Raw genomic sequence first — 21,142 nt, forward strand, 5'->3', positions numbered from 1 at the left:
ATCATCTCAATAAATGCAGAAAAAGGATTCAATAAAATCTAGCACTACTTCAACAAACTAGGCATAGAAGGAACATACCTCACAATTATGAAAGCCATATATGTAAAACTATGGCCAACTTTATACTGAATAGGTAAAGCTGAATGCATTCCCTTAAAAAACAAAACAAGGATGCCCACTCTCACCACTTGCTGGAAGTCCCAGCCAAAGCAATTAGAAAAGACAAACAAAGGGCAACCCATTAAAGAAAGAGAAGGTAATAAAATATCCTTGTTTGCCAGTGATAGGATCTTAAACCTAAAAAATCCCTAAAAACTCCAGAAGAAGACTTTTAGAATTGATAAATGAATTCAGTAAAGTTTTAGATTACAAAATTACGGTACAAAAATCAATCACATATATATATATATATTAATAATAGTCAATCTGAGAATCAAATCAAGAACACAATACCATTAACAGTAGCTACCAAGAAAATAAAATACCCTGGAAATATATTTAGCAAAGGTAGTTAAATGCCTCTGCAAGGAAAACTACCAAACACTGGTGAAAGGAATCATAGATGACAAAAACAAATAGAAAAGCATCCCATGCTTATGGATTGAAAGAATTAGTATTGGATCTGGCAGTGAGGTTCTAATTGTTTTAATATTGCTTGAGGCCAGTGCCTGTTTAGCTACTAGAAAAAAGAAAACTTATGGCAGTTAGAACATAGTTTATTCCTTAAATGTAGGGGTGTGTGACTTAACCTTGTCTTGCATGTCCTTAGTTTTTGCTATAATTTGGTATCTTATTGCTACAAAGTTTGTTCTGTCTAAATCTCAAAAGGTAGGGGTATAAGAAGGCATGTCTGACCTCCCCTCCTGTCATGGCCAAGAATTCAGTTTATCATGTTTTCTTGGTCTAAAAGAGGTCCATTCAGTCAGTTGGGGGCTTAAAGATTTATATTTAATTTACAATCTCAGAGTGGTTCACAGATTAGCAATGTTAGTATTTCCTCTGCTGAGTACTGTACCTTTAGAAATGCACATTCTTGAAGCCCATCAGATCTAGTGAATGAAAAACTCTGGGAATACAACTTTGCAAACAGTGTTTCAACATGTCCTCCAGGTGATTTTGATGCACCTGGAAGTTAAGAACTACTTCTATGGTAGCACAGAAGATGGAGAATTTAACTGCTTGGGGAAGTAACAAACACTTCAATGAGTTAGCATTTAAACTACATCTAAAAGTTACTGCAAGGTTAAGTGGGAGGACCCTAAAAATTACACAAAGAAGCATTTGTAAAGAAAAGCTAGAATCATGAAAATCCTAAGGTAAGACCAATGAAATTACGTAACAGTGCACATTGTTAACTGTTAGTATCAGAAAAATCACCAGGAAGGCACTGGTTCTTTGGGAATTCCGATAAAACATCACAGATTTCTTTTTAATCATTTACTTTTTAGCATCTTGGTATTAGGCTCCTATTAGGGTCCTGTCACACCCCACAGGTGGAGAGCCGCTGGTATAGAGAGCCTGGAGAGTAAGGAGAGCTGCCTTAACATTCCAATCAACCTCTCCACAATTTCCCATCAACTCTAAGGAACCTAGGAGAAATGCTGTTAGAGCAGTTGTAACACAGAAAGGGATGAAAGGAAGCTCTATAATGCTGTCATAGAGCCCCCGGGCCCCGCCCATCTGTGGTTGTTTTTCATCTACAGCTGGGCGCCTCCGGGGGCGGGGCTTGCACGTCTTGACGTCACTATGGAGCGCCGGGCGCGCTTTGTTAGCGGTGGATTTGAAAATTAGAGTCCGTTTGAGGCCCCGAAGAGGCGTTGGAAGAGGTAGATTGTTCTAACTGTTCTAGCGGCTGGAAACTTGTGTGCGGTGCGGAGAAGCCCTCGGAAGCTGAGGCGGCTGCTGCCGGACAGGGAGGATGGCGCTTTCGAATACGGTCTCCCAGAAGAAGTACATAAAGCGGAAGGCTCCCCGCGGCTTTCTAAGGCGGGTCATCAAGCGTCATAAACCTCATCTTCGTCTGGATAAAGGTGGCGACTTACTGGTGAGCTTCCATCCCCTCTGGGACTGGGGCTGGGGCTGGGGCTCGGGAAAGTACGAGAAATGACCCTTCAGCCCTTGTTTCTCTGCCCCGAGCCATTCTGTAGCTCGTTCAGGCCCATTTTTAAGGCATATCCAGCAATGACTAAGTTTGCTCCAACCTGGCAAACACGTTTAGTTGTATCCTGATCCACCGAAACGCAAATAAGCCTATTTAAAAAAGGCTATTAGCCATGTCACCTTAAAAGAAAACTAACCCAAAGTTCCTGCTTATAGTTTTAAAATACCATTGTTCAATAACACAGGTTGGCACTGTGATTAGAGTATTTGTAAAGGGTATGAAAAACACAACCCTTTACTTCATAATCTTACCCAGCAGGTGTCCAGCATCATCCATGAAGTTTTCCACAGTTAACGCACTTTTAATTTCTTATGTTTTTTGAACTTGAACGGTAGTGAGAGTGTTCATACAATTTAGCTATTAGAACTCTTAACACTGTTCGCTAGGTGTTTCCTATGTTGTCTCCCAGTGCGGTATGCAGCTTCTTTAGGGGAAGGAACCATATTTCCTTTTCTGTCATCTCTATCTTTAACCTAAAATGAATTTACTTTTACACTATCTTTTATGCACGATATTTATTCTGCCTGAAGATGTCTTCTCTCCACTCCACTTGAAAAACTACAAGGATCTTTCAAAATCCAGTTCAAATGTCACTTCTTCAGGGAAGCCTTCCTTAATCTCCTTAGAAAGGATCAATTTTATCTTCCAGTCTGTCGTCTGTTGTCACACATTTGCCGTTAGTTCCTTTATGTGTTTGACTGTCCTACTAGTCTGGGAACTTGAATTGGAAAATTTTTGTATTTATAGTGTTTAGCATAGTACCTAAATTGTTCCATTTTCTTGTGGCCCTTTAGCTTATGTATGTGTCAAAAAGGAATGCTGCACAAATATCTGGGTGCCTTATGGTTTGTGTAAAATTCAAAAGTGCTATGACAATAAAAGGAGAAGTCAGGCTGGCCAGTCTTTCTGTCAACTGAGACTGTCAAGAAGTGGAAATTTCTTTGTAAATTATCTTTTGATTTACCTTTCAAGCAAGCTGATTTTTTTTTCAAGTTTGAATGCCCAGCCAAATTACCTTGATGCTAGTTTGACCATTTTAATAAGCTTTAGTTCATTTTAGTGGCACCACTCAATTGTTTTATGACATAAGTATAGGTTGCTTAAAAATATATGTGTCATCTGAAAAATAATACAAATTTGCCTCAGTATGTATGGTCCCCTGCCCGAGATGAAGAAAGAACATCCTATGCAGGGTAATAGCATGAACTAAGTTTTAAAATGATGTGGCTCAATTTTGACCTTATTTGGGAAGATATGGAAGGATCTTTTCTTCAGGAAATAATAATTATTGGCTACCTAATGTGTATTGGACAATGGACTAACGGTTACTGGAGATCAATATTGAGAAGGATAGACATAGTTCTTGCCTTATAGCATATTCAGGAAGACATTTAAGAGAGAAAATACAGCATAATGTGTTATGTCCAGTGATGGGAAGTTAAGGGTGATGTAGATTACCTTCCATATTGGGTGAAGTTGGCCTTTTCAGGAATGTCAACAAACCATAAGATCCTCAGAGGCAAGGTTGTATTTGAATTCTAAAAGAAGTTCAGAAGACTTCGTTTAGAACTGGAAGCTGAGAAAGGTAAGAGATGAAATTGGAAAGTCTAGTCAAGTGGGGTTTAATGTTAAGAGTTTGAAATGTGTCCTGAGAATATCTGGAAGCCATTTCTCTTTAGAAGTAGAAAATAAAGATTAACAGCTGAAATAGTACCATATTGTGGAATGTTTTTGCTACCAAAGGAAATGAAATATCATGGAAAATTTAAAAAATGGAATGACATGGTCCAATGTAAAGAATTAGAATTGAGGCTCAGCTCCCGTAGCTCAGTGAGTAGGGTGCCGGCCACATACACTGGGGCTGGCGGGTTCGAGCCTGGCGTGGGCCTGCTAAACAACAATGACTACTGCAACCAAAAAATAGCTGTGTGTTGTGGTGGGTGCCTGTAGTACCAGCTACTTGGGAGGCTGAGGCAAGAGAATCGCTTACCCAAGAGTTTGAGGTTGCTGTGAGCTGTGATGCTATAGCACTCTACTGAGGGCAACATCAGAATTGAGATGCTTTACCTTTACCTCGGAGTTCTTGTGACTTAAATAAAGTGCATCAAGAAAGTGCAAAAAAAATTATCACTTTGTCTTATTAAATTTAAATTCACAAAGTCCTTTTTTCTCCAAATATCACCAGAGCATTCTCAAACACATATATAAAGATCCAATAAAGATTTCTGTGTAATATAAAGAAAACATTTAAAAATGCTACATTACTACAATAGTTTAGTGAACTAGGAGTGTTTGTGGGCAATACACTAGATAGTGACTATTAAGTGTTATGTATGAATTGTTCTTATAACTTCAAAGATTGTGCGCTAAGATATAAATAAAGAAGTCCCATATTAAAGGTATTATCTGATTGGATCCCAGTAGGTAGTGTCCTCAGGCACCTGGCAGAAGCAAAGGATGGAGAAGACGTGAGCAATAATACAAGTATAAATAATAAAGGAATACTACATATGACCTTTTTTAAATTAGATCAAAACTATGTACTGTACTGCATTTACGGGGTACAATGTGCTGATTTTATATACAATTTGGAATGCTTCCATCAAACTGGTTAACATAGTCTTCACCTCACTTATTTAATTATTGTGTTAAGACATTTATACTCCACTCTTAAGATCTTTGACATGTACCCTTGCAATATGCACAATAAGTGAGGTCCGGCTGATTACCCTCCCTCTACCTGCCCCCCTCTTCTCTCATTTCTGGGCTATAATTGTATTTTATCATTGGAATGAAAGTGTGGGTGATTATATATTGGTTTCATAATAGTACTGAATACATTGGATATTTTTTCTTCCCTTCTTGAGATACGTTACTAAGAAGAATACAATACAGCTCCATCAATGTAAACATAAAAGAGGTAAAGTCTCCATCTTTTTTATGGCTGCATAATATTTCATGGTATACATATACCACAATTTGTTAATCCATTCGTAAGTCGATGGACACTTGGGCTGCTTCCATGACTTGGCAATTATGAATTGGGCAGCAATAAACATTCTTATGTAGATGTCTTTGTTGTAAAATGATTTTTGGTCATCTGGATATGTATCTAATAGAGGAATTGCAGGATCAAACAGTAGGTCGACTTTTATTTTCCTAAGTGTTCTCCAAACTTGTTACCAGAATGGACGTATTACCCTGTTTCCCCAAAAATAAGACAGTGTCTCATTTTAAGGTGTGCTCCCAAAGATGCGCTAGGTCTTATTTTCAGGGGACATCTTATCTTTCCTGCAAGTAGGCCTTATTTTCGGAGGATGTCTTATTTTCGGGGAAATAGGGTAGTTTGCATTTCCACCAGCAGTGCAGAAGTGTTCCCTTCTCTCCACATTCACACCTATGTCTGTAGTTTTGGGATTTTGTTATGTGGGCTGATCTTACTGGAGTTAGATGATATTTCAAAGTGGTTTTGATTTGCATTTCTCTGATGATTAAAGATGATGAGCATTTTTTCATGTGTTTATAGGCCATGTGCCTATCTTCTTGAGAGAATCTTCTGTTCACATCTCTTGCCCACAATGAAATGGGATCACCTGTTCTTTTCTTATTAATTAGGTTGAGTTCTCTGTGGATTCTAGTTATCAAACCTTTGTTGGAAGCATAACCTGCAAATAATCTTCTCCCCTTCTGAGGGCTGTCTGCTTGCTTTTCAAACTGTTCTTGGCTGTGCGGAAGCTTTTTAGTTTGATCAGATCCCAGTAGTATATTTTTGATGTTGCTTCAATTGTCTTGGGAGTCCTCATAAAATATTCTCTCAGGCCAATTTCAAGTGTTTTCCCTGCATTGTCTTCTAGTATCTTTATAATTTCATGTCTTAAGTTTAAATCTTTTATCCAGTGAGAATCAACTTTTTTTAATGGTGAAAGGTGAGGGTCCAGTTTCAGTCTTCTACATGTTGCCAGCAATTCACCCAGCACCATTTGTTACATAGGGAATCTTTCCCCCTCTCTATGTTTTTGATAGGCTTATCAAAGATGAAATGACAATAAGTGGCTGGGTTCATCTTTTGGTTCTCTATTACTACATATGATCTTAAAGGGAGGATTGTAATAGGACTTTAGCTCACCTTACATTCTCTCTTACTTGAACTATATGTACCTTAGATATTTTTGAGGAGTGTACATGTAGATTAAATTTCACTTTTTTTTTTTTAATTTGGATAGTGATTTGGGGTAAAATGCTTAGCAAAATGTTGATTGTGCATATAATTAATGATATATATATATAAACAAGCTGTATAAAACATGTTGTAGAGCTTTTTTGTACATATAAAATGTAGAGCTTATTTATATATATTATTATATAATGGTGTATATATATACATACACACATATTACCTGATTATATATGTATGTTTTACTTATATTTAGAGCTTGTTCCTATACAAAATGCAAGTCATCATCAACAATGGTTGACTGGGAAATGATGTAGGAGGGAGAATTGGTTTTGACAGCCTATTTTCTTTGTAGAATTTTTGTTTTATGTTTTCATTTAAAAATAATTATAGACCAAAAATTGCAAAAATCCTTTATCCAGATTCCCATAATGCTAACATCTTACATAGCTATATTTCTTTACACAGCTAATTCCTGTGTATTTTTTACCCAGCTTCCCTAATGCTAATGTCTTACATAGCTGTACAAAAAGGTTTCTGACTTTTGCACTCTGTTTATACATTATCTATTTTAAATAATTTTTAAGAAGAGGCTTAAAGATTATTTATAGGAGATACTATTTTATGGTACTCGTTGTATGACAAGTAACTTTGCTTTGTACATACACTTTTCAATTCAGCAAACTTTAAAAATTTAATTTCAACCTATTAGTTTTTGAATAGATATTTCAAGTTAAATATATAGTTAAGGAGTCTTAGACTTTAGATTGTAGAATAAGAGGTAGCCCAAAACATAGTTGTGGATATGTTCTAATGTAAAATTTTCTGGAAATTTTGAATTATATTATAAATGTAAATTTATTTGGAATCAGAACCAGGAATATTTGTTCCTTAATAGAATCTTATGCAAATTTTGATATATAGTGATGCTTTATAATGATGCTATTGCCTGTTGCCTTTGGTCTACTTACATAGCCTTGTTTTATGTATTGTCACGTCCAAATCTCTTTGTAAGGATTCTAAGATGTACTTAGACTGAATTCTGTGTAACTTTAAGTAGAGGAGTTAATTAACTTAATCATAAAATAAATAAATCAATGTTTGAATTTAAAAATCTACTTGGATTTTTTCTTTTAAAGGTTCATCTGAGTTGTTTATTGTTTGTTCATCGATTAGCAGAAGAGTCCAGGACAAATGCTTGTGAGAGTAAGTGTGGAGTCATTAACAAGGAGCATGTAATGGCTGCAGCAAAGGTAAAATCTGAATTTCTTTTCTTGAGCAAGAATTAACTCAAAAATACCACCTGGTTCATCATCTCTGCCTGATTTATCATGGTTTGGAGAAAATGAATATTTGCTAATTTGTAGGCTGAGAAGGTATATCACCTTGAAATTTATCAAAATTTACTTTCTTCCTGATAATTTTAAATTATACTAATTACCTAATTAAACTATTTTATTTTCTAACTTTGAGATTTGAGAACTTATGAGTGAAATCTCTTATATAAGCATAGAAGATTGCTTTTTATTGGTATTTTTCTATATAATGTAAGAATATGATGCCTAGGGCAAAATTATCCAAATATGTTCCTGAAAACATTATTTCCAGAAGATGTTAATAGATGCCCTACCTCAAAAGTTTCTGTAGTCAGACAAATGTAGGTAACTAAACAAACCATATCTCCTTGATTAATCACAGTGTTGTTTATATATAGAACTTGTTTCTGTAAGAATATGTAATAAACTGGCAACTATAGTTGATTGGAGGATAGTGTGGAAGATAAACTTATTTTTGACAGTCTATCTCTTTGTAGACATTTTTGTTTTAATATTTTTATTTTGAAATAATTATATACTCATAAGAAGGGGCAAAAATAATTTCGCAGTTTCTATGCGTCTTTTTCCACAATGCTAATATCTATTATAACTCTTAGATTTGTATATCGTTTTACTATCTATAAAGATACCAAAGGTTATGAGATACATAGAAGTAAGGAAACTTGTTAAACTGTTTAATTTAGCATTTTGTAAATTCATAAGAGTATATAATATACTCGTATTTTGAAAATTAATTTATGAAGAACTTGTGATAACATCTTGTACAACAGAGAACACTGGCCCAGGGTAGAGAACTACTTGATAGCCTTGGTGGAAGCCTGTGAGTGTTCTTGCCCTGACATTTTTTAGGGACTTTAAATTCTCTGCAGTTAACAACACATTGTTCACCAGCAATTTTATGCAGAAGCTATTCCAGGCCACCAGCTATTATTTTGTAATTGAATATGTAAGCGAAACAGTCTAAGTAAACTTCAGTATACTTTACTTATATGTAATGAATTGAAATGAAACTTTGTACATATCTTCTAGTTTTATAAAGTCTGTCTTCACTAGATGTAGCTTATGAATTATCACTAAGATGAAAAAAATGTAAGGATTTGCTTGGACTCATTCTGGTCATAGTTTTAGGGAGTATTAGTGTTTCAAGCAAAGGGGCCAGTGACCAGTAATCTCTCCAATGTGATTTTTTTGTTTGTTTGTGCCGTCAATATCAATAAATGGAGAAACGTTATATCGGTGGTAACTTCAGTCCATGGTAAAGTTTTAGCAGCGTTTTTATAAAATTGTTCTATTTGGCAGTGATATAGATTATTTTGAGAAGTAACTAAATCAAAAAGGTCATTATCAAAAAGTAAATCTGTCACTTCACTGTTACTCTGTGGACCACTAATTCAGCTATAAATATTTGTATAATCTTCCAAGGTTAGTGTATATCATTTTCAATATCAATCTACTCTTCTTCAAAATCACTTTCACTATCAGGTCCTATTACATTTCTTTTTTGCTGTTTTGGTGGTCTAATATCAGATTCATAACTGTCTGCTGCTAAACCTGTGGTTCTCAACCTTCCTAATGACACAATGTATTTTCATTGTCAAAAAGGGATCACGACCCACAGGTTGAGAACCGGTGCGTTAAACTGTCATTTTCCAGATCACTACAAAATATTTCAAAATCACTTGGACAATCAGATAAAGCATTTGTATATAATTCATTGAAAAATTCTTTACCATCATGATCTGTCATTTTTGCAATAGTAGAATTGTGATAAAAACCTGAATATTTAGAAAAATAATTTTTTATAATAAAGTGAGCACTACTGAACACAATTAAGAAAACTTTTACATATCCTACATTACCTTATGTTTTTTTTTTTTTTTTTTTTTTTTTTTTATTGTTGGGGATTCATTGAGGGTACAATAAGTCAGTTACACTGATTGCAATTGTTAGGTAAAGTCCCTCTTGCAATCATGTCTTGCCCCCATAAAGTGTGACACACACTAAGGCCCCACCCTCCTCCCTCCATCCCTCTTTCTGCTTCCCCCCCCCATAAACTTAATTGTCATTAATTGTCCTCATATCAAGATTGAGTACATAGGATTCATGCTTCTCCATTCTTGTGATGCTTTACTAAGAATAATGTCTTCCACTTCCATCAAATGGGACTTCATTAAACTGAAAAGCTTCTGTACAGCTAAGGACACAATAACCAAAGCAAAGAGACAACCTACACAATGGGAAAGGATATTTGCATATTTTCAATCAGACAAAAGCTTGATAACCAGGATCTATAGAGAACTCAAATTAATCCACATGAAAAAAGCCAACAATCCCTTATATCAATGGGCAAGAGACATGAATAGAACTTTCTCTAAAGATGACAGACGAATGGCTAACAAACATATGAAAAAATGTTCATCATCTCTATATATTAGAGAAATGCAAATCAAAACAACCCTCAGATATCATCTAACCCCAGTGAGAATGGCCCACATCACAAAATCTCAAAACTGCAGATGCTGGCGTGGATGTGGAGAGAAGGGAACACTTTTACACTGCTGGTGGGACTGCAAACTAGTACAACCTTTCTGGAAGGAAGTATGGAGAAACCTCAAAGCACTCAACCTAGACCTCCCATTCGATCCTGCAATCCCATTACTGGGCATCTACCCAGAAGGAAAAAAAATCCTTTTATCATTACCTTATGTTTTAAAACTTGAAATAGCTAATGCAAGTGCAAACATGAGTTAACTCATGATTGATCAACAATGTTTGTGCATGAAAACACATCTTAACTCATGACTAGTCAACATTCCAACAAGTTTCTAGGTTGTTATAGTCAGTGTAAATATTTTTCTTTAGGTAACCAAGCTTATGAGCTTGAAGTGTGTATATATGTGTTTTAATTTTAGAATTTGTATTTATTAATAAACCGGGTTTATTTACTTACCTAAAATAGTCTATATTGATATAATTCCAGCCCAAATATAAAAAATTTGGTGTTGCAATGGATTTATTCTGTTTTAGAGTTGGGAAATGCCAGACTTTTCAAGTTTTAGAACATTCTTTAACTCTTTGGATCACTAAATTGTCCAGAAAGGTTAAATTTGGAACCATTAATGGAGGTGGTTTTGGTTTACAATTGAAGAAATTAACATCTAGTAGTGTTTATAAAACCAGGTTTTGAGAATCTGAGTAAGTTTCACATTCATTGAAAGAGGTGGACTATTTTAAAGAAATCTAAGGCAGTTTATAAGGCAAAGATTTCCTAACCACTTTCCAAATTTGATTTTATATTCAGTTTTACATAGTAGGCATATAGGACTATTTAACCTTCTGTTAAGAAATTGTTTTATTTTTCATAGGTATAATATGAATTTCATTTCTTTTCTCTTCACAGATAATTCTAAAGAAGAGCCGAGGTTAGATATCAAAGAACACGTTCTGGAAAATAACATGATCCATTATTCTAGGTGGTAACAGTTCATAAGAACATTTTCTGCATATCATGGATTATTAAAACATTGGCTAGTTCAGGGATATGTGTTTTTTTTTTTTTTTTGTTTTACTGGTATTGAAATATCTTAAGTAAATATGTAGGACTATTTTTTCTTTTTTAAAGAATTGTGTTTTTTTCACTTTTAGTGCCCTTTGTTTTGCTCTGTTTTGTTGCTATTGCAAATTTTTGCATACCAAACATGAAATCTTATATTAACTAGCTTGGAGAGATTTATTTCTTAGAAATAAGTTTGTATGTAGTAGATTTGCCCACAATTAACTATGGTATTAATTTAATCTCTGAAGAAAAAACATGCTGTCAAATCTTGGTGTACTTTTAAGTATTATTCATTTTAATGCAAAACAAAGTAATCATTTTTATCATGCCAATAGTAATGATATGATTTCTCATCTGAAGGATTGTAGACATCAACTAGGTTTCTTCAAAACCTATCTCCTTTCTAAAACTAAAAAATAGAAATTATGGAGCAAACTAACATATTTTCTTTGAATTATATGGATTTAATAGGTAGTTTTCTCCCTAAAAGGAAGCCTTGAGAAGTTTATTGTATATCATCTAATATTTTTTATTATTTTTAACTTTTTATTTTAAAATAATTATAGATTGCAACATGCAGTGTCAAACATAGTACAGGGCTTGTATTCTGTACCCAGTCTTGCCCAATAATTATATTATTATAGCATAATATCAAAGCCATGTGGATTAATGTATTCATTACTATAGAACTGTTTTATTACCACAGAGATCTCCATTGTACCATCCTTTTATCATTACACCTAGCCCACCACATCCCCCATCCTGACCACTGACCCTGTCACCTGGCAACTGCAACCTGTTCTTCATCTCTGTAATATTATCATTTTGGGAATGTCATAAATGGAATTATACAAGGAATGACATTTGGGTATTGTGTTTTTTTCTTAGTATAATGTCCTAATCTGTTGAAGCTGCTGCATGTATCAGTAGTTTATTCCTTTTTATTACTAAGTAGTATTCCATGCTATGGATGTACCACAGTTTGTATGATTATTCACTTATTGAAGGGTATTTTAGTTCTTTACAGTTTGGGGCTATTACAAATAAAATGGCTATGAATGGTTATGTATAGGTTTTTGTATGGTCATAAATTTTAATTTCTTAGTGATAAATGCGTGTGAGTTTGATTATGGGTAAAATGGTAATTATAGGTTTAGTTTCCAAAAAGATATGACCAGTTTTCCTGAGTGGCAGTAACACTTTATATTTCTATTAGCAGTATATGAGAGATCCACTTTCTCAATATTCTCACAAATATTTGGTGTTATTATTTTATTTTAGCTGTTCTGACAGGAGTATGTCTCATCATGGTTTTAATTTGCATGTTCCTAATGGCTAATATTCTTAGTTTACTCTCCTATAACAAAGTACCATGGACTGGATAACTTATTAAACAATAGAAATTTAATTTTCACAGGGTGAAAGTCTGAGATCAGGGCACCAACATGGTTAAGTTCTGGTGAGGGTCCTCTTTTGGGTTATAGACTCCTAACTTCTTATTAGAAAACTTTCTGGAGGTTCCTTTCGTAAGAGCACTAATCCCATTATGAGAGCTTTACCCTAATAATCCAATTATCTCCCAAGCTCCCATCTCCTAATACCATGTATTGTTGATTAGGTTTTAGCATATGAATTTTGAGGAACACAAACATTCAGTCTGTAATATTAAGGATGATGAACGTATTTTCATATGTTTCCTTGCCATCTGTATATCTGCTTTGGCAAAATGTTTCTACATATCTTTTTATCTATTTTCTACTTGGGTGGTTTGTTTTTCTAATGATCGCTTTTTTAATTTTTTTTTTTCAGAATTGTTTTGTATATTCTAGTTCCTTTGACTTCCTGTGCAAATTTTAGAATGATCTTATCTGTATCTACAAAAGAATCTTCCTGGCATTTTGATAGGATTTGCATTAAACCTGTGTATCAATTTAGAAATAATTGCATTTTACTATGTTGAGTCTTCTAATTCATGAATATGTACTATTTCTCCATTTATTTACATCTTTGATTTCTTCATTATTGTTTTGTAGTTTTTACTTTTATAATTTCATTTCTGCTTAGAGAACTTCCTTAGAGCTTTTCTTTTAGGGTTGATATGCTTGTGACAGATTTTCTTAATTTCCTTCATCTAATAATGTCTTGATTTCTCCTTCATTATGGAAGCATTTTTTTTTCCTTTTTTTGCTGAATATAGAATTCTGTGTTGAGAATTCTTTTAGAATTTGAAAATATATCACTTCCTTCTGGCTGATTTCAAGATTTTTCTTTTTCTTTTAATTTTTAGAAGTTTGGGTATGATTTGTCTTTTCATATATTTCTTTGGTTATTTCCTGTTTGGTGTTAACTCTGTGTTAGTGTATTTTGGCAAATTTGGGAAATTTTCACCTATTGGCTGTTTTGAATACTTTCTTTTTTTTGCAGTTTTTGGCTGGGGCTGGGTTTGAACCCGCCACCTCCTGCATATGGGGCTGGCGCCCTACCCCCTTGAGCCATAGGCACTGCCCCTGAATACTTTTTTTTTTTTTTTTTCCAGTTTTTGGCCAGGGCTGGCTTTGAACCTGTCACCTCTGGAATATGGGGCCGGCGCCCTACTCCTTTGGGCCACAGGCACCACCACCCTGAATACTTTTTTATCCTCATTCTGTTCTCCCTTTCTTTCTGGGACTCTGGTGACAAAAATTTTAGATCTTTTAATGTAGTTTCACAAATTCTTAAGACCTTATTTGTTGTTTTGGTTTTTCATATTGGGTAGTTTGTGTGTTTGTGTGTTTTATCTTCTAATTCTGATTCTCTCCTCTATCTCCCCCATTCTGTTTTTGACCCATTGAGGTCCCCCCTGTTGTTGTACTATGTAGTTGTCAAAGTTCTACTGTTTCTTCTTTATGTCATCTATATTTTTGCTGAGACTTTCTATTTTTTTAAAATGTATTTGTAATTACTTGTAGCATTTTTATGATGACTTTGAAGTCCTTGCCTGATCAACATCTATGATAATCTCATTGACATTTGTTGATTGTCTCTATTCATCTTAAGATCTTGATTCTTGGGATTATGAAGGATTTTTTATTGAAAGCTGTATATTTTGGGTATTGTAAGACTTTGAATTTTATTTAAATCTTACATCATTACAGCCTTTCTCTGACTTTCTTCTGGTACTTGAATGGTGGCATTGCCTTGTTACTGTCAGTGAGTGTGGAAGTCCAGTGTCTCCATTTAGCCTCCAGTGGCAACTGTTAATGTGGGGAAGGAGCTCTCTTTTTGTTATTGCTGGGGAGGGATGGGAATTCAGTCTCCCCACTAGGCTTTTGCTGATACCATTCTGGCTGGAAGGGGGAGGGCTATGGACATGGGGCACGTCTCCTACCTGTATTCCACTGATGTGAGAAGGTGGTTTTGTTATTGCTGACTAGTGGTCTCTATGGCTCTTTGATAACACCTAATGGGGAAGGGAAGAGATTCCTTGTTATTGTAGCATGAGGGTAGAACATCAGGCTCCTTGTGTCGTCTTCGCAGATACTGTGAGTGGTGGTGAAAGTCCTGTCTCTCTGGTAGCCTGTGACACTTCCCAACAAGGGGAATAGTGTGCCTTGTTACTGTGTAGTCACTGCCAGCCATGGATGAAATTTTGGGCTGAGGATGAAATTCTCAGCTTCTTACTTGGCCTTCTTTGACATTACCTTAAGGGGAGAGGAGAATTATGGTGCCTTATTGCAGCCTGGCAAAAGTAGAAGTTTAGGCTTTGTATTTGGCCCTTGCTGATGGGAGTGGGGAAGAAGGGCTGCAGTTCTGTTGTTGTATTTTTCTTTTTTGTGATGGTTGGCTGGATAGAGTGGTAATTGTCTGAAAGTTTTCTGCCTTGCTAAGATGCCCCTTGTTCTTTGGTTGTAGAGAGGCTTTTCTTGGGACTTTAAAAAATGTGTTGTTTTCTCTTTTGTTTATGCTCATTGGTGTTTTCTGAGTTGCCAGCTGGGATATGAAAGGCAAAAAAGAAAACCCAGGTAACTCATCACTGTATTATTCTGTTGGTTTCTAGCCTTCTCTCAATCTTTCAGGCTTTTATATGCATATATTCTCCATCTTTTTGAAGGTGAAAGTCCTAATCTAATAGTTATTTAAGAAAAACACTTCAAGGAAGTTCAGCTAAGTGAAATATTTTATTCTTAATAAATATAAAATAGAGAAAAGAAATGTATCTACTTGATGATGGTGTAATATAATTGTGATCTTAGTAACCAGTGTGTTTATTTGGTATTTATTTGATGGAGTTTTATAATAAATGCCCTAATGAATATCAAATTTCCCCGTGTACTGCTTTTGTGGTTGGTAGATAGGCTTAGGAACCCTGATTAGTGATTCACAAATCCATTTAGATATATGTTTTATATAATTCCATCTAGAATTTTAGCTCTGGAACAGATAATTTTTAATATTTAAATCATTGTTTGCCAGAATTTCATTCTGCTTACCTTGTGACTTACGCTTATGCTCTGGTTTCCTTAGAGTTTTGAAGTATTCATGGAGTTGGCTCTCAATTAGGTTTTTGCCTTACTTGATGATGGCATGCTGAATAAAAGCTTTTCCTCCATTTTGTAGAGCTACCTAATTTTAATTGTTTAGCACAATTTGGAAACAAAATGGGAGTTCTGGGATATCCTTTTAAGAGGAAATTGAGACTCTTGAGATATACTTCCAAAATAATTTTTTAAGAGTGACTTTAGCAAGAAGTCTCAATGTTCCCCACCTCCTGGACAAAAATAATGAATAAATAATTACATACAGATGAAAATGTCTCTTATAGAACTGCTCCAGAGTATAGTGAAGCATCCAGTGTTGCTTCCCAGAGGAACACAAAAACTGAGAAAGGCTGCATAAAAAACAAGGCATATTTTACCTGTGTCACCCCCAGCCCGAGTTTACCAAAACTTGGCACCAACAGAAATCCTCTCCACATACCCTCCTCCCACATGGGAAAAGGAGAGCAGGAGGGTCTCAGAAGCCCTTGCCATCACTGTGGACACCTATAGATTTTACCACAAACAACTCTTGTGGTCTTTGCCTATGCTGACCCCAACTGATGCAGCTGCCCGGAATTCTTGTTCTACGTACTGCACCTTACCCCATAAGGCAGAGCCAAAACTGCCACCTCAGGGCTTATCCTGCTACCTTCCCATGCCTTAGAAATTACGTGCCTGTCCTGGAGGTACAGTTGGTTCCATGTGTGCTGATGCTTAGGACCCAGACGCCGGGGCTGTTCTTGTCTTGCCTATGCGTCAGATGTTGGTATTTGACCCTTAAGGCAGGAACTTGGCCTTCAGTGGCTGCTCAAGCCAGTAGCAAGTGTCATGTTCCATGCATGCTTTCCATAGACTTTTTGCTGCCCAGTAGTCTGGCAGTTTGAATTGGATGGTGCTGTCACATTTTTCTATCTCTGCAGACCTAACTTTAATGTACAAGGTCCTGAGCTTAAAGGAAATTTTCAAGATTTTTGACCAAACAAAACACTTGAGTGTCAGCCTGTCTTTGTAAATAAAGAGGCTGTTAGCACATACCCCTGCTTGATGTCCCCTCCCGCACACCCCTGCTTGATGTCCCCTCCCGCACACCCCTGCTTGATGTCCACTCCCTCTGAATCCTTGGCTTGATGTAGATGAACACTATACATGGGATATACCTTTGTGTGTTCTGTGAAGTGAGAATCAGCTTGTGCTGTTGGCACACCCTTGTAGGTTTGATATACCTCTGCCACCATCTCTTCTAGCTCCTTAGTCTCTGTGTGGGCAAGCTGGAATTCCCTGAGGTCACGGCTTCTGGGTCATAGTTTCCAAGTTCAGCCTGCAGTGTGTAGGATTGCAAGACAGCATAAGTCACAATGAAGCAGGGCAGGTGGCCAGAGCAATGTCCTACTGAGCTGAAGGCACAACAGGTATCGAGTGATACCTTAAATCAATTGAAAAGTATCAGGAGGATAAAACTTCACATTAAAAGTGAACAGCCAGCGAAGATTTTGTAGTTGTCTTTTTACTTTTATCATGTTTTTCCACGTCACAGCTGTATTCAGTGCCATTTAAGAGGCTCACTTTACACTGGACGGTTTGGTCTTCTTGGTGGCTTTTTGAGAGGGCTTTTCTGCTTTCAGCTCATGGGTCTGCACTTTCTTGGTCTCTTTTTTTGCTGCTGCTCCTTTTGCTTTGTTTTTCTATATTTCCTTTACCTCCTTCTATCTCTTTCTACTTACTGATTCAGCAGGGTGTGTCTCGGCTCTGCTCACAGGAGGTTTTTCATCCTTCTGCAGGATCCTTCTTTCGTCACTTCTGCAGCATCACTCTTGGCCTGTGTCTCTTCTTCCAGAAGGGGTTCCTCTTTACTAATAACCTATTCTCCCACAATAGCTTGGGTAGGCTCTTTTTTATCTCCTCCATCTTTGGCCACTAATAAAGGTACATGACTTTGTTTCTTTTTCTTTTTTTTTTTTCATTTATTCATTTATTTTTTATTGATAAATCATAGTGTGTACATTTGTGAAATCAAGGGGTACAATGTGCTGGTTTCATATACAATCTGAAATATTCTCATCAAACTGTTCAACGTAGCCTTCATGGCATTTTCTTAGTTATTGTATATAGATATCCTGCATTTAGTAGGTTTCCCTGTACCCATTCTAAGATTCACCGTAGGTGTGGCCCCACCCATTACCCTGCCTCCACCCTGACTTCCCCACTCCCTTACCCTCCCTTGGCCCTTTCCCCATATTCTTGTGCTATAGTTGGGTTATAGCCTTCATATGAAAGCTATAAATTAGCTTCATAGTAGGGCTGAGTACATTGGATACTTTTTCTTCCATTCTTGAGATATTGTGCTAAGAAGATTATGTTCCAGCTCCATCCATGTAAGCATGAAAGAGGTAAAGTCTCCATCTTTCTTTAAGGCTGCATAATATTCCATGGTATACATGTACCACAATTTGCTAGTCCATTAGTGGGTCGATGGGCACTTGGGCTTTTTCCATGACTTAGAAATTATGAATTGGGCTGCAATAAACATTATGGTATAGATGTGTTTGTTATATTGTGATTTTTGGTCTTCTGGGTATATACCTAGTAAAGGAATTATAGGATCTAATGGCAGGTCTATTTTTAGATCTCTAAGTATTCTCCAAATATCCTTCCGAAAGGAACATATTAGTGTACGTTCCCACGAGCAGTGCAGAAGTGTGCCCTTTTCTCTGCATCCATGCCAACATCTCTGGTTTTGGGATTTTGTTATGTGGGCTACTCTGACTGGGGTTAGGTGATATCTCAGAGTAGTTTTGATTTGCATTTCTCTGAAGATTAAGGATGATGAGCTTTTTTTCATGTGTCTGTAGATCATGCGTCTGTCTTCTTTAGAGAAGTTTCTCTTCAAGTCTTTTGCCCACCCTGAGATGGGATCACTTGTTCTTTTCTTGCTAATACGTTTGAGTTCTCTGTGGATTCTGGTTATTACACCTTTATTGGAGGTATAACCTGCAAATGTTTTCTTTCATTCTGAGGGATGTCTGCTTGCTTTACTTACTATGTTCTTGGCTGTGCAGGAGCTTTTTAGTTTGATCAGGTCCCAGTAGTGTATTTTTGATACTGCTTCAATTGCCTGGGGAGTCCTCCTCATAAAATATCCACCCAGGACAATTCCTTCAAGAGTTTTCCCTGTACTTTCTTCAAGTATTTTTATAGTTTCATGTCTTAAGTTTAAATCTTTTATCCAGTGAGAGTCTATCTTAGTTAATGGTGAGAGGTGTGGGTCCAGTTTCAGTCTTTTACAGATCGCCAGCCAGTTCACCCAGCACCATTTGTTAAATAGGGGATCTTTTCCCCACTGAACGTTTTTAATTGGCTTGTCAAAGATCAAATAACAGTTAAGTAGCTGGATTCATCTCTTGGTTCTCTATTCTGTTCCAGACATCTACTTCTCTGCTTTTGTGCCAGTACCATGCTGTTTTGATCACTATCTATTTATAGTACAGTCTCAAATCTGGTAGCGTGATTCCTCCTGCTTTGTTTTTATTGCTGAGTAATGTTTTGGCTATTTGAGGTTTTTTCTGATTCCATATAAAACGAAGTATTATTTTTTCAAGATCTTTAAAGTATGACAATGGAGCTTTGATAGGAATTGCTTAAAATTATATATTGGTTTGGGTAGTATAGACATTTTAATGATGTTGATTCTTCCCAGCCATGAACAATGTATGTTTTTCCGTTTGTTAACATCTTCAGCTATTTCTTTTTTTAAAGTCTCATAGTTCTCTTTATAGAGATCTTTCAGGTCCTTTGTTAGATTAACTCCCAAATATTTCATCTTCTTTGGCACTACTGTGAAAGGAATAGAGTCCTTGACTTTTTTCGGGTTGGTTATTGTTGGTATATATAAAGGCTACAGATTTATGGGTGTTGATTTTGTAGCTTGAGACATTGCTATATTCCTTGATCACTTCTAAAAGTTTTGTAGTAGAATCCCTAGTGTTTTCCAGATATACAATCATGTCATCTGCGAAGAGTGAAAGTTTGATCTCTTCTGACCCTATGTGGATACCCTTGATCACCTTTTCTTCCCTAATTGCAATGGCTAAAACTTCCATTACAATGTGAAAGAGCAGTGGAGACAATGGACAACCTTGATCTAAGTGGAAATGATTTCAATTTAACTCCATTCAATACGATACTGGCTGTGGGTTTGCTGTAGATGGCCTTTTAGTTTAAGAAATGTCCCTTCTATACCAATTTTCTTAAGTGTTCTGATCATGAAGCGATGCTGGATATTATCAAAACCTTTTTCTGCGTCAATTGAGAGAATCATATGGTCTTTATTTTTTAGTTTGTTTATGTGCTGAATTACATTTACAGATTTACATATATTGAACCAGCCTTGAAAGCCTGGGATAAATTCCACTTGGTTGTGGTGAATAATTTTTTTGAAGTGGTGTTAGATTCTGTTCATTAGGATGTTATTGAGTATTTTTGCATCAATATTCATTAGTGATATTGGTCTATAATTTCTTTTCTTGTTGGATCTTTCCCTGGTTTGGGGATCAAGGTGATGTTTGCTTCATAGAATGTGTTGGGTAATATTCCTTCTTTTTTTATATTTTGGAAGAGGTTTAGTAATATAGGTACCAGTTCTTCTGATAGGTTTGGTGGAATTCTGGCGTAAAGCCATCTGGTCCTGAGCTTTTGTTTTTAGGGAGATTTTGTATAGTTGATGCTATTTCAGAACTTGATATAGGCCTGTTCAACATTTCCACCTTGTTCTGGCTACGTCTTGGAAGGTGGCGTACTTCCAAGTATTGGTCGATTTCTTTCAAATTTTCATATGTCTGACAGTAAAGTTTCTTGTAATATTCGTTAAGGATTTTTGAATTTCTGAGGGACGGGTCTGTTGTTATTTCATCTTTACCATTTCTGATTGATGAAATTAGAGATTTTACTCTTTTTTTTCTTGATTAGGTTGGCCAAAGGTTTATTTTATTGACCTTTTCAAAAAACCAACTTTTAGATTTATTGATCTGTTGTATAATTCTTTTGTTTTCAATTTCATTTAATTCTTCTCTGATTTTGGTTATTTCTTTTCTTCTGCTGGGTTTGGGGTTGGAATGTTCTTCCTTCTCCAGTTGCTTGAGATGTCCCATTAAGTTGTTAACTTCCTCTCTTTCCGTTTTCTTGAGGAAGACTTGCAGTGCTATAAATTTCCCTCTTAGGACTGCCTTTGCAGAGGTTCTGATAATTCGTGTCTTCAGTGTTGTTTTGTTCCAAAAATTTGGTGACTTCCTTCTTAATCTCGTTTGTAACCCATCTGTCCTTCAGCATAAGGTTATTTAGCTTCCATGTGCTTGTATGGGTATGCAGATTTCTGTTGTTACTGATTTCAACTTTTATTCCATG

The 21,142-nt window shown here is 36.0% G+C and overlaps 1 protein-coding gene across 1 annotated transcript; it reads left to right on the forward strand.

The window, feature by feature from the left end:
- Positions 1 to 1,780: 1,780 nt before the first annotated feature.
- Positions 1,781 to 12,250, forward strand: CENPW (centromere protein W). The gene is made up of 3 exons (XM_053591729.1): positions 1,781 to 2,044; positions 7,475 to 7,588; positions 11,073 to 12,250. Exons 1-3 carry the CDS (start codon positions 1,919 to 1,921, stop codon positions 11,097 to 11,099), a joined length of 267 nt encoding a protein of 88 aa, XP_053447704.1. The 5' UTR covers positions 1,781 to 1,918; the 3' UTR covers positions 11,100 to 12,250.
- Positions 12,251 to 21,142: the final 8,892 nt, after the last annotated feature.

This window comes from Nycticebus coucang, chromosome 5 (assembly GCF_027406575.1).
Source record: "Nycticebus coucang isolate mNycCou1 chromosome 5, mNycCou1.pri, whole genome shotgun sequence".
Lineage (NCBI taxonomy): Eukaryota > Metazoa > Chordata > Mammalia > Primates > Lorisidae > Nycticebus > Nycticebus coucang.